Here is a 22,023-nt window from a genome sequence, read left to right on the forward strand (position 1 = left end):
TTGGAAGCGACAGCGCACATAAATCCACTGTGGCTTTCAGTGCATGACCACAGAATGCTAGTGACTGAGTGAGCACATGTATGCCTGTGTGTGTGTTGTGTTGTGTTGTGTTGTATGAACACATGTCCGACTTGTGCTTAATCAGAAGGGGCCCTTATATAGAGACATATAGTGGAAATAGTACACAGTACCTGCACAAGTACCTCAAAACCAAAGCTAAAAGATCATCACAGACTCTGCTGGTTTATATTTCACTGACTGTAACACACACACACACACACACAACAGAGGTTTGGGTTATGTCCAACCATAACCATAACCATTTACTGCCTAACCCTAACCTAACCACAGATCATATCTTAGCCCTAAAACTTAAACAGTGCCTCAGAATCAAATTGTACCTCATTAGGATCAGGTTTTGGCCTCCATGAGGACCAACACACACACACACAAACACACACACACACACACACACACACACACACACACACACACACACACACACACACACACACACACACACACACACACACACACACACACACACACACACACACACATTCTTCCGACACGTATGTATTTATCAGAGGTTATTCTTGTACTTGCTGCATACTGAGGACCAGCATTTCCACTTTATAAATCAACACAATTACCAATATCTACTTCATGAATTACATCTACAAAGAACTACTGGTTGCAGTACCATAAAATGTCTGCAGGTGGAGCCCCAGAGCAAAAACGGCTGGAAAACTTTTTTTATTTTTTTTTTATTTTGGGTCCAAAATTTTACAAAAACGTCATACTGTCGTCCAAAATTCGAAAAAAAATATTGACCCAAAAATGTTCGTAGAACATTTTACAAAAACGTCATACTATACTATGTCGTCCAAAATAAAAAAATAAAAAAATTGACCCAAAATTTTTGGTCCAAAATTACCAAAAATTGAATATAGCATGTTATAGCAACCTAAGGAAGTGATTTCAATGAATACAAAGTGAGGACCGGCCAAAATGTCCTCACTCTGTAAAAATGACCTCACTTTGTTGGTTAAAAAAACCCTCACTGGTCCTCAGTATGCCGCAAGTACAAGAAACACACACACATTCTTGTACTTGCTGCATACTGAGGACCAGCATTTCCACTTTACTTTATAAATCAACACAATTACAAATATCTACTTCATGAATGACATCTACAAACAACTACTGGTTGCAGTACCATAAAATATCTGCAGGTGGAGCCCCAGAGCATAAAGCATTTTTTTTTGTTGTTGTTGTAATTTTTGGGCCAGAATTTTACAAAACTGTCATACAATACTATGTCGTCCAAATTTTGAATAAAATATTTGACAAAAATGTTTTGGTCCAAAATTTGACAAAAACATCATACTATCCTATTTCGTCCCAAATTTATTTTTTTTTTTTTCTTTTACAAATTGAGTATAGCATGTTATAGCAACCTAAGGAAGTGATTTCAATGAAAACAAAGTGAGGACCGGCCAAAATGTCCTCACTCCGTAAAAATGACCTCACTTTGTTGGTTAAAAAACCCTCACTGGTCCTCAGTATGCCGCAAGTACAAGAACACACACACACACACACACACACACACACACACACACACACACACACACACACACACACACACACACACACACACACACACTCTTGAACTCTCGCATGCCGCACACAGAGCTCTCAGATTCCCTTGCAACTCTAATCTCTGTCAGCTTCACAATCCTCTCGTCTCCCGCCATCGCTGGCTCTTTGATTGGTTCCTGTTTCCCTTTGGGGTTTTTTTTTTCCCTGTACCTCTCTGCTCTCGCACAGCTGTCACAAACAGCTGGAATGTTCCTCATCAAGGGAGACAAGAGCAAGGGAGCAGTCAAATTTATGCACACACACACACACACACACACACCAGACAGTTCCCATGTGAACCCGCCTCTGACAAAGTGTAACTAAAAGACTCTCATGCATTAAAAAAAGTGCAAGCATGCACTCACTGACGCGAGTCTTGCCGTATTTCACACTTTGCCTTTGTTGTGCGTAGAGGAATGCATGTGGTCGTCACAGAGGTCATCTGTCGTCTCTGATCTGGTACAGAAGTGTGAAACCAGCCCCGTCAAACTTCACTACGCAGCGCACTCGGCCAATGTTTCACACTCTTTTTTTAGTTATTTATGGGCATTTTTTTTGTAACAGTGGAGTTCAACCTTCTTCATCACGGGAGTGTGTTTTCAGTCCCGCTCAGACCTGGTGTTAACGTCGGTCCAGGGAGAGCCTCGCACATGTGGACAGCTTTTTAAAAGTACGACTGTTTACGCTCCACGCTCACGTGTCCTGGACGCTTCTCCCGTGACCACTTGTGATCAGATCGTGCTTCACAGCAGCTTATTCTGCTGTGTACCAGCTTCTTCTATTATTTCCAGGTGTCAGGCGAGCTTGGGAATTCTGGCAACGGCTCAGAGCGACTCCGACTCTAGTCTGAATGAATATACAGCAGTAGCTCGACTCTGCTGTAGTCAAACTCGATTTAGTGCAATTTCAATTCAGACTTACATGTTCATATATATTTTACTGCCTGTTTTTATCAGAATAACACTACAATTTTTTTAATGTAAATGTACTGTGTTTATTGGCACAAGTGATAGTTGGAGAGAGGGAAAGTTGGCTCCACTCACGCTACTGTGACATGAAATAATGATTTGAACAATTCAAAAAAATCATTCAGATCAAATAAATTTAATTTCTAATCGTGCCAAATCACAACATACACTACTGTTTACTGTTCACTTAGAAATGTCTTTATTTTTAACATTAAATGAATCACAAATACACTCTATACATTGTTAATGTGGTAAACGACAATTCTAGCTGCAAACGTCTGGTATTTAATGGAATATGTACATAGGTGAAAACGTTTTTTCTGGTTCTTTGACAACAGCAAAGTTTGAAGGGCAAAATGATTATTTTGAATAAAAATAATTATTTCTAATCTTGTCAATTTCTTGACTATATTTTCTAAACATTTTGCAACTATTTTGATGAACAAAAGTGTGACTTTTAATGGCAAACAAAAAAAAAAGTGACCCCAAACTTTTGAACAGTAGTGTATCTTCAAGAGAGGACAACAGAAACCCTAAAGTTCAACTGAATAAATCAGAATCAGAATCATATTGATCAGTGTTAATATTGTGGCTATATATAATGAATTAACAAATGGGCTCCTAAGTATCAGAAGATTGGGGTGATATATATCTGCAGAGGTGCTGGCACACATCATCACTGATGTTCCTGATGACATTAGGGTGTTTTGGGTCTTTTAGCATCAGACGCCCTCACTCAGGTGACCCAGACAGATGTGATCAGGGTCTGGTGTGTGTTCCAGCAGCATTTACCTACGTGTTTGATCTCTTTCCACAGTTTCTAGGGTGGAGCTGGTGGCTTTTCTTATAACTAACCCAGTAAAATAAACTGTAAAAATTGCAGCTGGCCAGAGGAGCTCAGCGCTGGAGGCTGTTGTTCATGCATCCTCAGGACGGATTTGCATTTGCACGTAGAAAAGACGTGATCTTTTTAAAGATGACAGACTATTGTGCAAAATAAATATTTTCTGCAAATTTTGATGCTCCACCCCCAAAATAAATAAACTGATAGGGTGAATTCCAATTCCTATCTCAACCCTCAATCTCAAAAATGTGCGCTCCCTCTAGTGCAAGTGCTGTGAAAAATTAAGTTGAGGGTCAAGTTTAAGGGCTGTATCGCCCTCAATATTGAGATTTTTTCCGAGACCACCCTTGGGAGCAAGGGCTACCCAGAATGCATTGCGCGTTTTCACATAACAAAGATGGTGCCGAAAGCAGCGATACAAGTACGCTACAAATGAAGTATTTTCTTTGTTAATAGAGATATAAAAATGATGAAAACCATTGTATTATCTTAGTTTAGGCCCATATTATGGATTACTGACGTCATTGTTGCGTAACATTTATTTTTATTTTACGATCTTTTGTCAAGCGATCGTTTGCTATGGTTTACTTTTCAATAAGTCGTGGTGTGTGATAACTGTCAGCTGAATATTTGTATGAGTATCATCTTATAACTAACTGACAACCTAATAACTTGACTGACAAACGGATCGTAATAAATAATCATGACGTAAATGTGTTCTTCTTCTTCTTCTTCTTTTTCTGGAGTTGACAGACTGGACGCAGCTTTCGCGTTATTCTGCCCCCTACAGTCTGAAGACGTATCTGCATTTAAGGGGTGTCCCATTTCTAAGTGACAAAATAACCCTCAACACTTGGTTTTGAGGGCCAGTTAAGATTAAGGGTTGAGCTTGAGGGTTAAGATAGGAATTGGAATTGGCCCTTAATGTTTGGATGGTGAAGACGCATTCAAAACCAATTGGCTGCATTTGGAGGTGAACTTAAATATGTCCACTCCAGATCAGATGACTCAGGATGGATATCAGTGACAGGTCTGAAGAGGATCTTTGCCGCGTCCACTGAACACGTGAGTGAGTGAGTGCAGGCCCCTGGAGGTCAGCGTACGCACGTGACCCTGTCGAGCTGCTCGGATGTTTGTGAGAAATGCGGTTTGTAATGGCTGTAAATATTTCTGCTGGACATAAACATGCTGGGCCCCCCTTATAAACTGAATCCTTTCTGTGTATCACTGCATGTGTGTGGGTGTGCTTGTAAGACCATAAACAATGAGCAGACAAAAAAAAAATGCCCTCGGATGGTCGGTGTGCAGCAGTGGTTTGCTTCACTACGGTGAAAAAAAAAAGAAAATGAGAAAGAGGGAGCCTCTCTAAAAGAGAAAAGGACGACGTGAAAAGAAAAGAAAGAATGCAAGAAAACGTCAAGTGTGTGCATTCATGCGTTTGAGATTGTTTGGGTGCTACGGGGCGAGTAGATTGTCCTCCCTAAAGAGTTTAGGGTGTGTAAAAACAGAGGGAGGCTAATGGGCTGACTGAAAAGCGGAGGGCGGAGAGAGGTGAAGTGAGAGTAAAAACAGAAGCGAGAAAGACGCGTTCACGGTGTTTCATGGTCCTGTTGGAGAAACGGTGCGTTATTGTAAAGGCTGCTGCACTCCAGCTTCCCCCCAGTTTACTGTGCGCTTGAGGTTAGGAGGTCTCCTCATAACCGCCATGGGGAGAGAGAACTGAGGGAGAGGGGAGGAGGGGAGGGGAGGAGTGACAGAAGGGAGAGAAGAAAAGGGAGAGTGGCAGTGATTGAATGGGCCAGAGTCAGAGGGAAAGGGGAGCGATTGCTTTAACAGAAGCAAAATACTTAAAGATGTGGAGAGGATGAGTCTGGGCCTGTGGACAAAATCAAAACACTCAAACCACAAGAATTCTTGTAATATAGTCAGAGCCATTCAGTCACTTGGCCAAATGTTTTTTTTTAAAACAAATTGAGTTTCGAGATTTTCCCGACCTGCATGCCAGTTCATTAACCTGCGTATCAACCAATCAAATCCACTATAAATACACTGGAAAAAGACAGTTAATGGCTTGTTAGGCTTTTCCTCATTTGCGCTTGGGCTGATTGGGATGAAAATGACGCAAAGGTTTCACGGAAAGAGCACGGAGTAGAACTGAAATGTCTCAGTAACAACATGCAATAAAAATACTCCAGTACTGCAGTCATCAGTACTCCAGGGTATGGGGGCGACGGGAGCTCAGCGGTAGAGCGGGTCGTCTTTCAACTTGAAGGTCGTGGGCTCGATTCGATGCGAGCGGGACACTTCAACTGACAGCTGTGTGAATGGATATGAAAGACGAGTGATAGAAAAGTGTAAGTATGTATGCATGAAAGTGTAAGTGAATGTGTGCTTAACTGGCAAAACTGCAGTGTAAAGCAGCTGTGAGTGGTCATTAAGACTGTGGGGGGAGACCAATCCCAGCTGACACAGGGTGAAAGGCGGAGTACATCCTGGACAGGTCGCCAGAACAACGCAGGGCGAAAGAGATGCAACGACCATTCATTCTCAAACGTACGGTCAATTTAGAGCGTGTGTCAAACTAACCTCATCTAACCGAATATCTGTGTGTTTGGATCTGTTTTTAGTCTGACGCTTTCAAAGTGTTGAAATATTGTTTCAACACCAAGGGTGAATTCCAATTCTCAAAAATCCCTCAATCTCAAAAATGTGCGCTCCCTCTAGTGCAAGTGCTGTCCCGATTCTCAGAAAAATTATGTTGAGGGCCAAGATTAAGGGCTGTATCGCCCTCAATATTGAGATTTTCCAAAACCCCCCTTGGGAGCAAGGGCTACCCAGAATGCATTGCATGTTTTCACATAACAAAGATGGCGCCGAAAGCAGCGAACCGAGTACGCTACAAATGAAGCATTTTCTTTGTTAATAGAGATATAAAAATGATGAAAACCATTGTATTATCTTAGTTTAGGCCCATATTATGGATTACTGACGTCATCGTTTCGTAACATTTATTTTTATTTTACGATATTTTGTCAATAGCCGGCCGGTGCGGACAAGCGATCGTTTGCTATGGTTTACTTTTCAATAAGTCGTGGTGTGTGGTAACTGTCAGCTGAATATTTGTATGAGTCTCATCTTATAACTAACTGACAACCTAATAACTTGACCGACAAACGGATCGTAATAAATAATCCTGACGTAAATGTGTTCTTCTTCTTTTTTGGAGTTGACAGACTGGACGCAGCTTTCGCGTTATTCTGCCCCCTACAGTCTGAAGACGTATCTGAATTTAAGGGGTGTCCCATTTCTAAGTGACTAAATAACCCTCAACACTTGGTTTTGACGGCCAGTTAAGATTAAGGGTTGAGCTTGAGGGTTAAGATAGGAATTGGAATTGGCCCCAAGTATTGACAACGATATGGTCAAATGTGAAACATCCATCCATCCATTATCTTATCCGGTGGAGGATAAAGCGGGGGGTGCTGCCGATCTCAGCTGACATAGGGCGATATGCAGGGTACACCCTGGACAGTTTGCCATCACAGGGACACATACTGTATATAGAGACTAACAACCATTCACTCAATTTAGAGTCCCCAAATCTGCGTGTTTTTGGACTGTCGAAGGAAGCCAGAGAACCCAGCGAAAACCCACGCACACACGGGGAGAACGTGCAAACTCCATGCAGAAAGACCCTTGTTCTAACCTGGGTCTTCTTGCAGCAAAGGCAAGAGTGCTAACCACTATGTCAACCGTGTGGCCCAAATATGGATCCGTTATTTACAGCTGACATGAGAGACAATCAGCAAAGATAATGTGCTCATACTGTCGGCTGGGAACACTGAGATTGCACCGATATAATGAGGTAACACCGGGCAAGCGGTCACATGCGTGTTCAGACAATCAGGCAATAGTTTGTTCTGATCACTTAAACCACTTACGAGGTAAAACTGAACGTAAGCATGAACAGGAAACGCCAGTAATAAGCCCCTGAATCAAGAGGCCAGACTAAAAAAAACCAAAAAGGTTTCTAGTGACACTTTGGGAAATCATTATACTTTGTCCCTTGATTCTTTCTTCCAAATACTTTTGGGAAACATGATATAATAATCACAGATAAGACGGATGATGAAAAGTGTGTAAAATCAGGATTTAACTCCAGCCGCTATTGACTCAGGCTATCGCAGCACATTCCTGGAATACTATTACAGTGCCTTAAAAAAAAGAGGCAACTCGAAGCCACGGTTGGATTTACGAGAGTAAAAATAAAAAGGCGCTAGAAAGGAAAGATGCAAAAACTGGCACTAACCGGGCAGCGGACACAGACGGAGCGGAGGGGAGGTGAAAGGGAGAGGGAAAAATAAAACGCAGCTGGTGAAAGAGGTGCAGTTTGTGTTTTTGTACAGGAGCTGCGAGAGCTGCAGATGTGTTTTACTGCTATGGAGGAGGGAGGGAGAAAGTATGTGTGTGTGCTGGGCACTACTGCCTGAGAGCCAAAGACTGCTCTATACACACACACACACACACACACACAAAAACACACACACAAGCCAAGGTCCTGATCACATATGGCAGTCACACGAGAAACACAAACACAAGCCCAGACGAGACTGATGAGTTTTGGGCCAGAGTGGAACCTTTGTAAGGGAGAGTCCAGGTGACATGTCACTGTCATTTGCACTAACCAGAGGTGGAAAAAGTACTTAAATATTGTACTCAAGTAAAAGTACCAATACTTCAAATCAAGGCTAAAAAAACCTATTAATTTAGCATGGCTTTTAATACCGAGTAGTATGGTGACACTTTTTTTTTTTTTTTATCTTTTATCTGATTCTATCTTATTTTATTTTGCACTATTTTATTGTTTTATTGTTTTTAATGACTTTTATTTGTTTCCTCTTTATTTATTTAATTGTTGTAAAGCACTTTGGATCACCGCAAAGACTGTTGTAAAGGGCTGTATAAATAAAGTACATTTACATTTACATACTTTGATGAAATATTACTCAAGTAGAAGTAAAAGTAGTCATCTGAAAATGTACTCAAGTAGAAGTAAAAAGTTAGTTATTGAAATGTACTTGAAGTAAAAGTTACTTAGTTACTTTGCGTGGGGTGTGAGGGTAGTAGAAATATGACAAGGGGTCAGAAATCCAAAACTATTTTGGAGCTCACGCGCCCGACGCGACACGGGATATTACGTCTAGAGCTGCAACTAACGATTATTTTCTTAATCGATTAATCTGTCCATTATTTTCTCGATTAATCGATTAATCGTTTGGTCCATAAAATGTCAGAAAATGTTAAAAAACGTTGATCAGTGTTTGTCAAAGCTGGAAAATGATGATGTTCTCGAACGTCTTGTTTTGTTCACAAACCAAAATGATTCAGTTTGAATGATTTCTTTGTTATGCGGAGCAAAGAAACCAAGAAAATATTCACATTTAAGAAGCTAAAACAATCAGAAATCATGTTTTAATCATGAAAAAAAGCTTCAAACCGATTATCGATTATCAAAATAGTTGGCGATTAATCGATTCAGCTCTAATTAAGTCACTTTTGGCGCACACCCTCTATGTTCACGCGCCAGTGCTGGTGCTAATCACATCATCATTCGTCTGGTTCTGGTGTATATTTTCCCCCTGTAGGTCTTCATTGTGCTGAATTTTTATTTTTACTCAGTAACGGATAGGATTTATAAAGTAACTAAGTACAATACTTGAGTCAATACGTACTCAAGTAAAATACAAAATCCTGATTTTACTTAAATTGTACTTTTAAAAATACAAAATACACACAAAAAAAGTATTCAATACAGTAACTTGAGTAAATGTATTTCGTTACTTTCCACCTCTGCCACTAATGTCAGTCATTCTCCACGTATCACACATCTGGCCACACTGCTGCTTCACTACTGCACACAGGTAAAGGCTGGCCGGTCATTCCTGAAGCATTTACACATTACAGACTAAACAACCCAGGGCTGCTGCTGCTGCTGCTGCTGCTGCTGCTGCTGCTCCCTGCAGCCACCAAGGGACATTCTTCACCCAGCAGGACTTATCACAAATCCACGAAATATGTGATACTCTGTGTGTGTGTATACGCTCATGTACGCACTTGTCCTCGGCGATTAGCGTCCACTGGCTAATCTTGCGGCTGAGGCCGTGTGTCGCAGAGCCACCACCCAGTCTTCGGCCTTGACCCCTGGGGAGGGGAGGGGAGGGGAGGGGAGGGGGGGGGGGGAGTGAGGGGTAGGGGAGTCATGAGTTCTCAAGAGGAAACACTGCTCATCTATCAACAACAGTCACAGACGTGAAGGAGGAGGAGGCCTCCACGCTGTGTGCTCGACCAATAGAGAGACACATTCCTGTTGTTTTCACAGGAGAACTGGGTCCAAGCCTCAAAAAAAACACTCAAAACTGACTGTTCAAGGTGAAGAAAAGACAAGAAAAGTGCATTTTAATACAGTCACAGACTGCATGTAAACTATTTATGTGACACAAGAAAGAAACGGGAACGTCAACGGGAAGATGAACGTCTACTTCTCACTTGATTTATAACGTCAGCAAACGTTTTCCTGAGGAGTTGATGGTCTCGTCCGCTAGTTTCCTGCCTTCTCTAGCTGATACGGATATGTCAATTTAATAGGACATTAATGTTCAAGAGAAGCCAGAAACAAAAACAGATCATATGCGAGCTAATTAATGCTGACAAGTTGATGTGTGTATCCACAAGGGGAAATTATTTATTTATTCTTATTTATTGAGTCACAGTGACTCCTATGACCACCAAAATATAATGACGTCATCCTTAAAGGTGCCATATGTAAGAATGTGGCCAAAAACAGTTACTACAATCAGAGGTCTTTTAGGTTTCGTTTTCTGACATAACTGGCAACCCGTGGTTGCTCGGCAGCTGAGACTCTACTGACTGCAATGGTTGGTAGACATATTAGGAGGATTTAATGGCCAGTTGCTTTAGATTTATTACATAATGCGCCATTAAAGGCGCCATATGTAAGAATGTGGCCAAAAACGGTTACTACACTCAAATTCAAAATACAGAGGTCTTTTAGGTTTCGTTTTCTCCGCCATTGTAGCTCAGACGTAACTCGGCAGCTGAGACTCTACTGACTGCAATGATTGGTAGATGGCGGTAGGTGGCGCCACATAACGCCAAAACATGATTTCAAAACATAAACATGATTTGCAGTGTGCAAAATATATATTTTTTTAAATGCAAATGTTTTGTCTGTACTGTTGTTGTTGGTGAGTTCAGTTTGTTATATGAACATTATTCCTGAGTCTCTGTGACATGCACCTTTAAGTCCAAGTGAGAGTTCGTGCCGAGTTTGAAAAGACTCCCTCAAGATGTTCTTCTCGAGTGTGGAATGAACTGGAGAACGGACGGACAGATGATCCAAAAATATAATGCCTCTGCTCTGTCCACAGCTGTCCCCTGCACAGAGGCATAACAAGGCTATAAAAGACTAAATAAGAAAAACACTCAGTGAACAAAATTAATCACAAAACCAGTGAACGAAGACACTAAAAAAGACAATATTTCAGCGTTCCACTTCCTCTATGACACTATATATTAGAACAAACCACAGTGTTTATACACACAGTGATAACCTTTGATTCAACACATGCTTCTAGTGTAGGAGGAGAGAGTGTGAACAGCTTTGCTTTATGTCTCCAGGACTCATTTCTCCTAAAGCATCCCAAAACCCACATTGAACAAGATAAAAAAAAAAATAATAATAATAATAATACTGCTTCCTCTGACTGGAACCTTCTGCAACGAAGGTCTTTGCGAGTTCAACTCACTGCTGCAGAAAGCATGTGCTGTGTCCTTAGGCTGCTGAAGTTGAGGAGAAAAGATGGAAAAGCGTTTGAACGGAAGTGAGAGGAAAGACCAAAAGGAGACGAAAACGGACCATGAAAGAGAGATATTTGAAGGGAAACTCAGAGCGCACAGGAGCAAATATAACCGGGCTTTAACGTTGTGTTGAAAAGTAAGAACCTTTACTTATTAAAAAGACAAAGTGCAGATCAGTATGAATGAAAAACGTCTGCCACAGTCCACCACATCTGGGTCACTTTTTCTACTTCCTGACAACAACTACTTTGACCGTGGCAGGGTCTGCATTTAAAGCTGCAGAGAGAGAGAGAGAGAGACACAGAGAGACAGAGAGCGAGACAGACAGACAGAGAGCAGCTCTGTGTTGAGAGTTGTCATAATATATTTCCTGTGAGACTTTCACTGCAGCAGCCTGGGGCCACATCAAGTGTCTCTGGTCTGCAGAACATAAACTCCTCAGGTTTCAGGTTCGTGGCACAGAACAAAAAGTTCACGAGTTTACATCAACCTTCCATTACAATAATCATGATATACTGCATATATACACCTATATCTTTACGTCTTACCAAAGGATTTAGATTAGTTTTTTTGTGTAATCTGAACGGGAATACTTTTTTCTTTTTTTTTTTACTTGTAGGAAGCTGAGAAACAATTAATTTAATTAGCGATTAATCACTCTCTGAATGCATGTTCTGCACAAGGAGAAGCTGCGGCTTCTCTGTCATGAATTAAAGCTCACATGGTGGTCCTGTTGCACATATATGTGAGTTATGGAGGTCTATTTACATACATTAACTTGTTTTTTATGGTCAAAAACCTCCTAGTTGCTGTAAACGAGCCGATAGAAATCTCTCCTCACTGAAGCTCTCCTCAGCCGCGGTGTTTCAGACTGAAATCTCACACTCAGAAGACAGAACTGTGTTGTGATTGGCCAATAACCCGAAGCGACATAATCGGCACACCGCTCTCAGAAGCGCAGCTCCCCCCTCTGGAACGGTGGATGCACTGCTACTCATTATCAAAACCGCCGCAGTCCCTTTTATGACTTTGACCCAGAGTCAGAAGACACTGTCGCTCGTGAAACACCTCCACAACGGACGTTATTCTTCTTCTGCGGTTCAATGTACGCAACCGGATGTGCCCGGACTTGTGCCCGGAGCAGGAGGATCTGCTGTTCAGAAGAACCGCTGTTTACGTAACCAGAAGGGTTTTTTTCAGAGATCTAGCTGAGCCCGAGATTACAATACACCAAAGCGTTCTCAGCAGTGGCTGAACTGTTTGTTTCGAACCTTCATGGCTTCACAAACGAGGTAATGACGCAGATACACACTAAAAAAAAACAGCGTTAATTGGAACTTCCGGTCTAGGCCCGCTTTAAATGAAAACTGAAGAACCCTGACATTTATAGAGGCCCCTTTTTGGGTTCTTCTTTTTCTTTTCCTTGTTGCTAATGCGAAAATCATTAGTTGCAGCGCAGCAGCACATGTAGACTCACAGCTGAAGGGCTTGGACCAGCTGGATCTCAGCAGATGAACAGTAAGAGGACAACGTTCAGAGATGCTTTTTGTCTCTGACTGAATTAAAAAAAAAGACTTAAGATAAGTGGGGCAGTCATGTTTATTTCCTTCTTCCTTTTCCCATGAAAATTCAGTCCTTATGTCGGCCTGCGTTGATCTCAATATGCCACGTGGTGAACTGCTACCGACATACTGTACATCCTAAATCCTCTGATCCTCTGGTCGTCTGATCTCGCCTCCGTCCCCGATGCAGAGGCACGCAACTGTTAGTAATTCTTGGTAAACATTTGCTCGAAAGAGGACGGCGAGGGGAGCTGAGACGAGAGGAAGCGTTTAGAGATTCATCACAATTCGAGGTTGATACACTTCAAAGTGGAGCAGCATGTGTTGCTGTGAGAGACGTCTGCTTCAAGCTCTTCTTTTTTGTCTTCTGCTCAAATTCCACTTCTTCCTCCCCTCTCCCTCTGACAGAATCACTTCTGCTCTGGTTACACACACACACACACAGATTCACACACACTTTTCCATGAATCTCTCTCTTCCTTTGACACAAACTTCCTCTTGTTTTCATTTTCATGCAGCATTTTCTCTTTCTCTCCATCCTGCTTGATCTGTGCCTCCTCCACCAACATGACATCTTTTTGTTATTCACTCTCTCCTCACCAGCCTTCATCCATTTCTTTTGTCTCTCACCCCTCTACCAACCTCCCCTGTCCCTTTGCCCTTTAGTTCACTCTCCCACTACTACTGTGTGCAGATATTCTAAAAACACAGCTCTGTTTCACTACTACTTACACTTTCCCTCCCATTTCCCTCTCTGACTCTCTCACACACACACAGGTTTGCCCAGCTGTTCTTGTCAGGACACCGCATTAACTTCCACTTATTTAAACAGCATAACCAAAGCCTTAACCCTAAAAGCAACTGGCCCTAAAATCCTCCTAATATGTCACAGAGACTCGGGAATAATGTTCATATAACAAACTGAACTCACCAACAACAACAGTACAGACAAAATATTTGCATTAAAAATATATATTTTGCAGACTGCAAATCATGTTTATGTTTTGAACCCACCTACCGCCGTCTACCAATCATTGCCGTCAGTAGAGTCTCGGCTGCCGAGCAACCACGGGTTGCCAGTTACGTCAGAAAACAAAACCTTAGAGACCTCGGTATTTTGAATTTGAATGTATGGCCACATTCTTACATATGGCACCTTTAACTATAACTAACCAAACCCCAAACTTTAACCTGACCACAATTCACATCTCTTAATCCTTAATTTAACTAAAGCTCAGTAAATGAGGTCCTGTCTCAGTAGGACCTGGCTTTAGTCCTCATCAGGACTATTGGTCCTGACAAGGTCAATTTCTAAGCCAGGAAACGTCCTAAAGAGGTAACAGAAGCAAGTATTCACACACACACACACACACGCACACACACACGCACACACACACACACACACACACACACACACCAAACTCTACCTTAAAAAAGCAAGCCTTATAGGTGCAAACGTTCACCAAAATGTCCCTGCTTCCTATACTGTTTTTTTGGTTCTCTCTCTCACACACACGCACACACACACGCACACACACACGCACACACACACACATTCTTCTCATTTCCTCTGTCCTTCTCTTGGTTTCTCCACTTGCTTCTACGCAACAGTAAAAACACACAAACACTAAACCAGAGCCAGTCACACTTGTGCTGGGCCTCAGGCGCTCTGTGTTACGATAACCTCACCCCGATAGATAATAGGATGTGTCACACTCAGTCTGGCTCCCTCTGTCATTCACAAAACACACACACACACACACACACACACACACACACATATGGACACACAAACATATGTATACAATGCACACAGGTCTGGGCAAAGTCCTGCGTACATCAGCGCTTCAAACCTATGTTTAAGTCACGATGAAAGCACATATAAAAATGTGGAATTACAATCCGTGCGGGAGGAAACACACGGCCGAGGCTAATGTCGGGTAAATCAATGAGTCTCAGTCCTCGCAGGACTGCTATTAGCACTAGCTGGCACACAGGCAGCCTGTATCCTGCCAGCTACTAAATCTGTTTTAACATATCACACAATGTCAGGCCGAGACACACAGAGAGAGAGAGAGAGAGAGAGAGAGAGAGAGAGAGAGAGAGAGAGAGAGAGAGAGAGAGAGAGGGCAGGAGATGAAAGACAACAAGAGAGGCTGCCAAATTATCTACAGAGAGAAAGTCAAGGGTCCACGAGTGCCAGCCTGTGCCGAGATTCAAGTGCCTACTTCCCCTCAGTGAGAGTCAGACGTAGATGTGATGTGTAAGAGGGAAAACGAGCCACGTTTGTCCACGTGTGTGTGTGTGTGTGTGTGTGTGTGTGTGTGTGTGTCCGCGGACGTCTGTGCGTGGTGTTTCGTTAACGTCAATCTTATCATCTTCCTCTGCAGTCTCACTTAAGCCCGTCCACCTAAAAGTGGCCTGCTGCCGGCAGAAATAACCCAGTCACATGTCGCTCCCGCATGTCTGACCTCTTGATCAAATCTTTAAAAAGCTACTACAGATGAGAGGGCTTCAGTTTACTCAGTGGTGTCTGCTCCTTCATCAGTCCTGTGCAATATCTCACTCACTCTACATGACTTTACACTGTACATCACTGCACGTCTGTGTTTGTGTGTGTTTTTAAATAACACTGGGACAAAGAGGAAGTTTGTTGTGCTGCCTGTTATTTTGTCCACAAACACGCTGCACATCTCAGTCTTTGCAATCAGCTGAAAGTTTAGGATCTAATTAGTCAGTTTAAATGTAATAACCACTTTTGATCTCAGCTCTGTAAATGTGAATATATGTTCTGATTTCCTTGCTCCTCTGTGTCAACATTCAAGACAGATTAATTGATAATTAACATTATCATTTGTTGCAGCCCAACTTAAAGGTGCATTATGTAATAAATCTAAAGCAACTGGCCTTAAAACCCTCCTAATATGTCACAGAGACTCAGGAATAATGTTCATATAACAAACTGAACTCACCAACAACAACAGTACAGACAAAATATTTGCATTAAAAAAAATATTTTGCAGACTGCAAATCATGTTTATGTTTTGAAATCATGTTTTGGCATGTGGCGCCACCTACCGCCGTCTACCAATCATTGCAGTCAGTAGAGTCTCAGCTGCCGAGCAAACCAGGGGTTGCCAGTTACATCAGAAAACGAAACCCAAAAGACCTCAGTATTTTGAATTTGAATGTAGTAACTGTTTTTGGCCACATTCTTACATATGGCACCTTTAAACATGCAGTATCTCAACGCGTCAACGTTAACGCACGGCGCGTTTCCATGATGACTGACCAGAAAAAGATGCGCTTGACGTCATGTTTACATGACTCCCCATTGTTAAAATGAGTCTCTAAAGTAGCGTTAAACTTTTAAAACCCACATATGCAGTGCACAGGTATGCTGGTTATTTGTAGCGCTGCTCTTTTCGCTAACCACCGCTAAAAGGAGCTAACTGGTTAGCCGGTGCCTGGACTCCAGTGTCGCGGCACGTAAACGTGACGTCATTCGCGTATTTTCCCGGTCAGTTGTCATGGAAACGTGTCATGTGTTAACGCTCGTTAACCTTTTGCAACAGCACTAATAATTACACCACACAACAAAATCAGGAATCAGTCAGTGACACCGACTGATTCCCCTCTGTCTCTGTGACCACGGTGTCTTCACACTGCAGAGTTCTCGCGTTCTATTCAGAGGATGATTTGTTGTATTTGCATGTGTTATTTATCATTTTTCATTTAAAAAGACAAACCAGTAGTAAAACGTTCTGTTGTCTGTGGATTTAAAAAGTGCTGGAGACATGATGATGTTAGTGTTGTGGTGTTTTTGACATTCGAATGCCGTTATTCACTTGAAAACAAGGATGAACTCTTGTGTCACTTGTGTCTCTTTCTTGATCTCAAGGGGCAAAATATGATCGATAGATTCTAATTTTTCTTTTTTTTAATGTCTTTTTTCCGCCAAACGTGGAAAACCTGTGAGCCAGTCTCACTTGTCTTGTGGACAAAGCCATTGAGAAAAATAACTTTAAAACTCATTTCTGTTTGGAAAAACTCCATCGACAATTTTCACTCTCAGTCTCACAGTTAACTGAGTGAAAATCGAGTGCAGCGTTCCTGTGGCAGTGAGAGCTGAGTGAGAGGGAAGTCGCCCTCAGTTTCTCACCTGTGTGATGAGAGTGAGTGGAACCATCTGACAAGACTGACCCGTCTGTGTCTGGCTCCTCTTTCTGGCAACACTGCCACACACACTGTTCTCACTGTACTGATACTGTTCTCGCCGAGTGATATAGAGCAGGTCACAACCTGGACCATCACAGAAGGCCGCTGCATTAGAACAATATGCTTCTTTGAAGTGCTGTATCAGTATGGACAGTGTTTTTGTGCTAGTGGTTTTATGTTGAATTTAAAGCTCCCATAGACCGGAATTCCAATTAATGCTGTTTTTTAGTGTGTATCTGCAACATTACCTCGTTTATGAAGCCCTAAAGTTGCGAAACAAACAGTTGGGTTGTATTGTATACTCGGGCTCTGCAAGCGGTACGAAAAAGCCTGGAATCGTTACGTAAGGATCCCGTCTCCTGAGCAGCAGATCCTTCTGCTCCGGGCACTAGTCCGGGCACATCCGGTTGCGTACATTCAACCGCAGAAGAAGAGGAACGTCCGTTGTGGAGGTGTTTCACTTGCGAAAGTGTGTTCTGACGCTGGGTCTGACTCCAGGTCAAAGGCATAAAAGGGACTGCGGCGGGGAGTCTTGACGAAGCCATTTTTAAACACTTAAAACAATGTTTTGATAATGAGTAGCAGTGCATCCACCGTTCCAGAGGGGGGAGCTGCGCTTCTGAGAGCTGGTGTGCTGATTACGTCACTTCCAGGTATTGGCCAATCACAAGACAGTTGAGAAAGCGCTCGTTGGCTGGCCAATCACAACACAGTTCTGTCTTCTGGGTGTGAGATTTCAGTCTGAAACAGCGTGGCTGATGAGAGCTTCAGTGAGGAGAGATTTGTATCTGCTCATTTATAGCAACTAGGAGGTTTTTGACCATAAAAACAAGTTAATGCATGTAAATAGACCTCCATAACTCACATATATGTGCGATAGGACCACTCTATGGGAGCTTTAAGACTCTTATGGGTAGGCGGCAGTAGGGTTTGGGCCATATTTATTTTTTATGGGAATTTTTTCTTAAAATAGACTCTTTGAGGGAGGCACTTAATCTCACATTCCATTTTAGTAGAGGCAATTTCTCAGAAGGAGTTTGCCCTCTTTTATATGTCCTTGTATTCTTAGTCTGGGTACCAACAGAACCCCCCCGCATAATCTCAAACATGTTTCCACAGTTACTGTGTTCTTTGTTGTCTCTTTTGTCACCAGCGAGAGTGTGTCACCAACTGGACTAGAAAGTGCTCCGTGGAGCCTGTGCCATCAACATACGGTCCACACAGACTCAAAGTGGAGATGTGGGGTCCGCGTTGACCACTGGCGAAATGGTCAGATGATAAAATTGAGGTCATGTAGGTCTTAGCAGACGTCTGAGAAGTATCACACAGGCTTCATAGTATCCCAGTGTATCACAATATCTTACTGCCACATGTGCAAGTCACTCTCACAGATTCTGAACGCAGACTCACGCAAACACTCAAGTGTACAGTTTCTCAGCTGAGGTGTGTGCGATCTGGTTGTGACCCAGAAATCACACATGCCTCGTAGTAGCTGAGGCACTCAGGTATTTTCCATGCGAATGCTCATAGACAACCAGCCAGTGTAGGATCTGCCTGTCACATACTCTCTGTGCTAACCTTCAGCTCCTCATTTTACACCTGCCTGTCTAACTGCTCCCTTCAACACGTGGCATGCGTATAAATCAAGAGCGACTGCAGGCTATATATATATACTGTGTGGCTGAATACAGCAGCGGTGAACATTGGGCCAGCTGAAGTGAGTTACTGCAGTTATTAGGAGGGTTTGAAGCCAGTAAATTAAGTGTAAAATGTATCGGTGAGTATTTTACCTGTGAGAAGCACCTGCGGTACTCCTTCTCTGGGCCAGAACATCTGAAGACCTGAGGAGCGGATCTTCCCCTCTGCCTGCCTGAATCCCCACCCAGGTGCGGGATGTGGGGATGCTGTAGCGGGTAGATGCTCCCGCCGGCGGCGGCGGCGGCGGCGGGCGGAGCCTGTGGGCTGAAGCCTGGGTGGAGCTCCCTCTCTCTGTGCACAGAGCCGGAGCGGTGCAGAGGAGTGGAAAAAGGCGAAGCAACGGCCGGAGAGTTCGGCCGCGACAGAGGAGAGACGGGAGGAGGCGGAGCGGTAACGGAGTGCCAGTCGAAGCGTTGGCGGCCGAGTGCGGACGGTGACGAGGAGCGCGAGTAGGAGCGAGAGGGCGGTCTAACGTGCTCCGCCCGCGAGTGTGGAAGTCTGTCGGCATAGCGGTGGTGAGGTCTGCCGGGCGTGGTGGTGGTGGTGGTCGTCGCGGGCACCTCCTCAGCAGCAGGTGAATCTGTGCTCTCCTGATCTTCATTCCTCTCCTCCTCCTCCTCCTCCTCCTCCTCCTCTCTCCTCATCAACTGTCCGTCATCTCCGTCGCTCCCCCTCTCTTCCTCGTCTTCGCTCACAGATAGTCCACTCGCCGGCGGCGTAGCCGCGGTGCCGTTAGCCGTGTGCCGAGCCTGTCGGTTTGGACGGTGCAGAGGTAAAGAGAAAGGCACTCTGCCATAACCAAATTGACCTGGACGAATGGCAGACGGCCTGCAAGGAAAAGATTAAAAAAATCAACAAAAAAAAAATCAAAGACTGAATTCAGAGAGAGATTCACAGAAAGAACCAGAAGCAGCTATAGCTTATTTTGCAGAACTAACAACCAGCAGGTGAAGACACCACAGAGGCAAACCTCCAGCTCCAGCACTCATCATAACAAACTCTCTTTACATAAATAATGAACACATAGCACCTCAGTGAATTCCAAGCATAAATCTAATCCAACATTAATCTGAACAATCAGCTGTTTCTTTGCTTCTGTGATGAGATATAGATCTGGTGGCTGCTGCTCCTCATCTTAACCTCTCAGAGTTCTTTATATTTATCCTAAACAAACCGCGGTTGCCACTGACAGCGACGCAAGCGACTCACTTCCCATGAACGAGAAAACAGTGAAGTCAGGGCGCTGAGCAAAGCAAATGTTAATCCTGCCATTTCCAAATCATTTTAATTGCTTTAGTTCATGGCTTTAGACTAAACCGCTTCACTAAGTGTTGACAATAACTCTTTCAAATTCCTGTTACAGACACTGCTTCACTATTTATGTGTTGAAAACAGCTGCTAATGATGTGTTTGTGTTTCATGCACAAACACACACAAATAAACACGAGCACAGCGTATCAAAAAATACAATTATTGACAGAACTATAGCCAGTGTATGTGCCGATATTGAGATATTTTACAATTAAAAGGGTCATATGAAGTGGCGTCAGTGCAGCGATCGGAGGCATTTCTCACTCTCTCTGTGTGCTGAAGAAAAACGTATGATTTAGTAGAAAACTCTGAACAAGGAGTTGTTTTTGTCAACTACATAATGGCCTTGTTTTAGTTCACGCAGGATACAGTGGTCACACGCTCCAGCTGTGATCAGCTGACGACCAGCTGACTGCAATCTATTCGTCAGGCTCCACTCACACCTGACCAAACTACAGCCATAAAATAAAGATGTTTTTTTTATTTCAGCCTCACCTCCTCGCCGGCAAAGCCTCCCGACTGGCGGCGACCGACCTCCTGCTCCCGCTTCCTCCGCCGCGCACCGCTCCCGGATTGGTCGGCCTCCTGGCGATCCGCGCCTGCGGGGGGGAGTAGCTGTGCGAAGGCGTGTGGTGGTAGGGCGATCGGTAAACTGACACGCGCTCCTGATTGGTCGGCGAGAACTCCGGCTGAAAAAAGGGAGGCGACGGGTCGACTTGTCCGGGAGCGGTCGACCCTCCGCCTCCTGCGTGGGTATTCCGATACAGAGGCAATCCCGGATTGTGATTGGTCGAAATGGGCGGGGAGTGATAAGGCTGGTGTTGCCCCGGGTAACGAGGAGGAGGGACATAGGGGTAGACGGGAGAAAGGACAGGTGCTCCGATGCCCCCGGGTAGATACCCTGCCCAGGTGGGCGGTGAATGTGAGAGGAGGGGAGTCTGTGGAGGAGGAGGAGGAGGAGGTAAACACTTCCTGCTCCTCTCTGAGATTCCAACGCCGCACGTCTGAGAGCATTCTGACCACTCCCCCCACACAGACCACACCCCCTCTGCAGGCTCCTCCTCGAACACCTGTCTAGACTGTCGACCGACCACCTGAGACACAGAGAGAGAGAGACATAAGTCTGTTATTCTGTCAAAATCTTTAAAAAAAAAAAACAAGTATGGACAGTATTGTCTTTTTCTTTCCACTTTGCAAGTTAACAGTAGGTTAACTAATAAAACTGTCCATGGGATTGGAAACAGATTAACAATCCCTGATTCATTCCAGGAGCTACATATATTTTAAAGGTGCATTATGTAATAAATCTAGAGCAACTGGCCATAAAATCCTCCTAATATGTCACAGAGACTCAGGAATAATGTTCATATAACAAACTGAACTCACCAACAACAACAGTACAGACAAAATATTTGCGTTAAAAACATTTTTTTTGCAGACTGCAAATCATGTTTATGTTTTGAAATCATGTTTTGGCATGTGGCGCCACCTACCGCCGTCTACCAATCGTTGCAGTCAGTAGAGTCTCAGCTGCCGAGCAACCACGGGTTGCCAGTTACGTCAGAAAACGAAACCTAAAAGACCTCGGTTTTTTTTTTATTTCAATGTAGTAACCATTTTTGGCCACATTCTTACATATGGCACCTTTAATGTCCACCAGTGAATAATCATGTGATTCGTGTACTTGTAGGAGCTGAATGAAATACTCATTTTCCAGTAACATGAACTGCAAGCCTGAAAACAAAAGTGCACGTCCACAAAGTGTTGCCCTCAAAAACTGCACGCCACGGCAATATTTTTACAGAAGTACTTAACGTAGCAAAACTGTTGCCGCTGCAAAATCTAAAACCTCTGGAGAGACTTCTTTCTTCACAGAAACTGAGTCAACTGATGAGCCGCAGTC

General features: G+C 43.4%; 1 protein-coding gene across 1 annotated transcript in view; it reads right to left on the reverse strand.

Moving 5' to 3' along the window:
• adamtsl4 (ADAMTS-like 4) overlaps positions 1–22,023 on the reverse strand; it is a 55,324-nt gene that overhangs the window by 23,372 nt on the left and 9,929 nt on the right. The window contains exons 3-4 of the mRNA XM_083898197.1: positions 20,616–21,214; positions 18,902–19,637 (exon numbers count right to left, since the gene is read on the reverse strand). Coding sequence (XP_083754323.1) covers positions 18,902–19,637; positions 20,616–21,214 — 1,335 coding nt within the window. The remainder of the gene's footprint in view (positions 1–18,901; positions 19,638–20,615; positions 21,215–22,023) is intronic.

Source organism: Microchirus variegatus, assembly GCF_963457635.1.
Source record: "Microchirus variegatus genome assembly, chromosome: 1".
Taxonomy (NCBI): Eukaryota; Metazoa; Chordata; class Actinopteri; order Pleuronectiformes; family Soleidae; genus Microchirus; species Microchirus variegatus.